This window comes from Triticum dicoccoides, chromosome 5A (assembly GCF_002162155.2).
Source record: "Triticum dicoccoides isolate Atlit2015 ecotype Zavitan chromosome 5A, WEW_v2.0, whole genome shotgun sequence".
NCBI lineage: Eukaryota > Viridiplantae > Streptophyta > Magnoliopsida > Poales > Poaceae > Triticum > Triticum dicoccoides.
The window spans coordinates 73,714,284-73,718,491 of NC_041388.1; the positions used below are offsets into that span (position 1 = coordinate 73,714,284).

Below are 4,208 nucleotides of genomic sequence, written 5' to 3' on the forward strand. Positions count from 1 at the left end.
GTGGACCCCCGGGACCCTTCCGGTGGTCCCGGTACAATACAGGTGACCCCGAAACTTGTCCCGATGCCCGAAATAGCACTTCCTATATATAATTCTTTACCTCCGGACCATTTCGGAACTCCTCGTGACGTCCGGGATCTCATCCGGGACTCCGAACAATATTCGGGTTACTGCATATACATATCCCTACAACCCTAGCGTCGCCGAACCTTAAGTGTGTAGACCCTACGGGTTCGGGAGACATGTAGACATGACCGAGACAACTCTCCGGCCAATAACCAACAGCGGGATCTGGATACCCATGTTGGCTCCCACATGCTCCTCGATGATCTCATCGGATGAACCATGATGTCGAGGGTTCAAGCAACCCCGCATACAATTCCCTTCGTCAATCGGTATGTTACTTGCCCGAGATCCGATCGTTGGTATCCCAATACCTCGTTCAATCTCGTTACCGGCAAGTCACTTTACTCGTACCGTAATGCATGATCCCGTGACCAGACACTTGGTCTCTTTGAGCTCATTATGATGATGCATTACCGAGTGGGCCCAGTGATACCTCTCCGTCATACGGAGTGACAAATCCCAGTCTTGATCCGTGTCAATCCAACAGACACTTTCGGAGATGCCCATAGTATACCTTTATAGTCACCCAGTTACGTTGTGACGTTTGGCACACCCAAAGCACTCCTACGGTATCCGGGAGTTACACGATCTCATGGTCTAAGGAAAAGATACTTGACATTGGAAAACTCTAGCAAACGAACTATACGATCTTATGCTATGTTTAGGATTGGGTCTTGTCCATCACATCATTCTCCTAATGATGTTATCTCGTTATCAATGACATCCAATGTTCATAGTCAGGAAACCATGACTATCTGTTGATCAACGAGCTAGTCAACTAGAGGCTTACTAGGGACATGTTGGTGTCTATTATTCACACATGTATTACGATTTCTGGATAACACAATTATATCATGAATAAAGACAATTATCATGAACAAGGAAATATAATAATAATGCTTTTATTATTGCCTCTAGGGCATATTTCCAACACCAGGACGCCTGCCGGGTATGGGTCACCTACCAGTCCGGCGCACTCCTCATCCAGGACGCCTGTCGGGTCTGAGGCCGCCGCAGCCACCTGCCACCAATCCATCTTCAGAGTTGTACTGCTGCATCTACCTTGCCCGGTCTAGCTGCCGTTGACGCCACCACTACGCCAGACCGCGTCACCCTTCTGCGCGAGTCCATCTCCGCGCATCGGACACAGAGTCACCACAGCGCCATGCAGCCGAGACCCGCCGCCATCAATGAGTGAGATGCCGCACCGCTCCCCCAAAGAATCCGTCCTCTGGTCCTGCATCCAGCCGCTGCTCAAAAAACGATGCCCCCATGAGGGAAAACGACGCCAAAAGCACCGCCATTGTCCGATCCGAAAACTCCGGATCTAGGTTTTCACCCAGAGCAGTGCAAGCAAGTCGACATAAACTGCAGAGGCGATGTCTTCAACAAGATAATGACGCGAAAACGCCGCCATCGCCCGCCATGACCCGAGTCATAGCACGGTTTACACCGGCAGCCTCGTCTCCCCACTCTACGCCGGGACTGGGTGCGAGAATCCACAACCATCTAGCCGCCCACCTCCGGCGAATAAGATGGCCACCACCTCCACGCCCAGGGCCGGAGCCCCCGAGGTCCTCGTGTCGCGTGCCTAGTCCAGAGGCCGCTTGCCGCGCCAGAACAAAGGATCCGCACGACGGCTCGAGGAACCACCATCCGGATCCGAAAGGGATCCAGATCGGACACCCTAGCCGCCGACGTGATCTCTTCATTGCCGCCGCCAGCACGACAACCCTGGTCGCCACCGGCCTGCGCCACCGCCCTTGAATCGGCCGGAGTGGGTCGCCGCCACCCAGATCCGATCTTCGGCCGAGGAAGATTGCCGCAGCCGCCGCTGCGGCCCGCAGGCTTAGCCTGCGATGCCCTCGGCGGCGGCGGCGGGAGGAGAGGGAGGCCCGGCGGGGAGGCCCCGGTGCGGCGCTGCGCCGCCGCACGGGAGGAGGAGGCCCAATCAATTAGGTGGAAAACATTAATCATATAGGCTTGCAATTCAGATCCTCTACAGATTTCCGCATGCATGCATGATCTACCAAAACTATATTCGGGGGTGGGGACTAAATGAGGAGAAGAAGGTGATTAATCCAACAAGCAACCCAATTACATAGTAACTTGCATGATGATATATAGGATCACGTACGATTAATACAGGGTTCCTGATCAGCTCACATCAGATCGATCACTTTCATATATAGTTTCATTGAACACCTAAGAATACTGGAAATCCAACATTGACATACATGCATGCAAAGCACGGATCGGAAGCTCGATCATGGATGATCTATATGATTTTGCATCACAGCCATAAATACGATCAGGTGATGGTGCATGAATTGATCGCACGATCAGTAGCTCAGTACTCAAATTCGGTAGTGTTAATTATTCCTTCCACCACTCCCGTCCCTGAGCATGTCCTGCAGCACCTCATCATCCAGGCACTCGAGCTCAATCACCTGTTGCTGGGACGACGACGACCCACCCCGGACGTAGTTGCGCGCCTCGGCGGGGAAGTTGAGCACGGCCAGGTGGCCGCGCATGGCGTAGGCCGAGCGGTCGTAGGCCCGTGCGGCCTCCTCGGCTGTGTCGAAGGTGCCGAGCCATTTGCGGACGCTCTGCCGGCTGGAGTCGCGGATCTCCGCCGCGAACTTGCCGGACGGGCGGCGTCGCACCCCACGGTACTTGGTGCTCTCGCCTCCGCCATCCTTCCCAGCCTGATCACCCCAGCCGCCGCCACCCTCCATTACTTAGTGATCTAGTCGATCGATCCGAGATCGTTCTTAGCTAACCCTAGTAAGTAGAGGCTGAAGCTAGCTAGTTAGGCTTTGTGTGTGTGCTGTGTGGATGTGTCGACGACGATGGCGATGTGAATGGCAGAGAGTGAGAGTGTGGTATTTAATATACTACTGCTCCGTCGTGATACCTAGCTAGCCAGCCCTAATGGATCGATTCTCTCTGGCGCGCGCGGTTGAGATTGTGGACGACGGGCCCCTCATCGCTAGCACTGCACCTGCTTAAAAGCTCAACGTTACAATTTAAGAAGCACTACTACTGCAAGTTGTTAATTAGACTAGTATCGGTTAAAGCAAGTGGATCGATCCTTTGTTGGGCTTGAATGAATGCCCTGTACCTGGACGATCGTCATTATATTTTATTTTTCAATAAGCTGCCGGCATGTGTGATTTTGACTAATTAGTTGTCTTAAAAAATCAGCCTCTGCACGTATATGTATTCTCCTTAGTGTCGAATGAAATAATCGTATTAATAGAAAAAATAGAATGCCGGCATTTTATTGATTAAACGACAACATTACAAAGAGAGAAAGTATGTAGCTCAGATGGCCAGGTTCCTTGTGATGGAACCAGCCCACCAGGGTTAAGTCCTACACTTGACACTAGCATATGCATTTTTCGGCGATGTTCGTTCATTAGGAAAAGACGTTCTCGTTGACTGCGAGGCGCTTGTGATGATTTCGTCAATCTCAAGATGTTATGCTGCCTCGGTATCTCGGGGGCGCTCATAGGAGTAGGGGTGCATGTGTGGGTTCATAGAGGTGTGTGTATGTGAGCATCTGCGATTATACTGTATTAAAAAAAGTATATGGAGATAGATATCAATTGGAAAGTATGTCTTCCCTGCCCTATCCCTGTCCCGTTGGTATGCTCATCACCGGCGAAGGGTGTGTGGTTTTGTGTCTCCGACACGTCTTTCGAGATCCGCTCGGTTTAAGTTTACGATGGATCCGTTTAGATTTGGCCGGTTTTCATGATCTTTGAGTTTCTACAGGCCCTTATCAGCATTTACTTTTTCGGAGCAACAATTTGCTTCACAGATTGCAGCCATCGATGTCTACTGGTCTGCATCGACGGCTTCTCGACGGCTGCTTTTACATGCTCCTGGGTCTCAAAAAAATTGCTCCGCCAAGGTGGAGGCTCAGAAGCGGCATCAAGCTATGCTCGCGACGTGCTATCGATGGATGCAGAAGGAATAAGACTTGGGCACCCCCAAGGCTTTTTATTGTAGGTGTGTTTGTAAAGTCCTCAATCTTAATACATGGCCTTGGGCCTTTCGACACAAAAAAAATGGTT

At 51.4% G+C, this 4,208-nt stretch overlaps 1 protein-coding gene across 1 annotated transcript; it reads right to left on the minus strand.

The window, feature by feature from the left end:
- Positions 1 to 2,498: 2,498 nt before the first annotated feature.
- On the minus strand, positions 2,499 to 2,864 carry LOC119299216 (ethylene-responsive transcription factor 14-like). Its single transcript, XM_037576470.1, has one exon. It carries the CDS (start codon positions 2,862 to 2,864, stop codon positions 2,499 to 2,501), a length of 366 nt encoding a protein of 121 aa, XP_037432367.1.
- Between the last annotated feature and the right edge of the window lie 1,344 nt (positions 2,865 to 4,208).

Bases quoted from the DNA above. Each gene is read 5' to 3' on its own strand.
- LOC119299216 (XM_037576470.1), bottom strand. From the start codon at position 2,864: ATGGAGGGTGGCGGCGGCTGGGGTGATCAGGCTGGGAAGGATGGCGGA.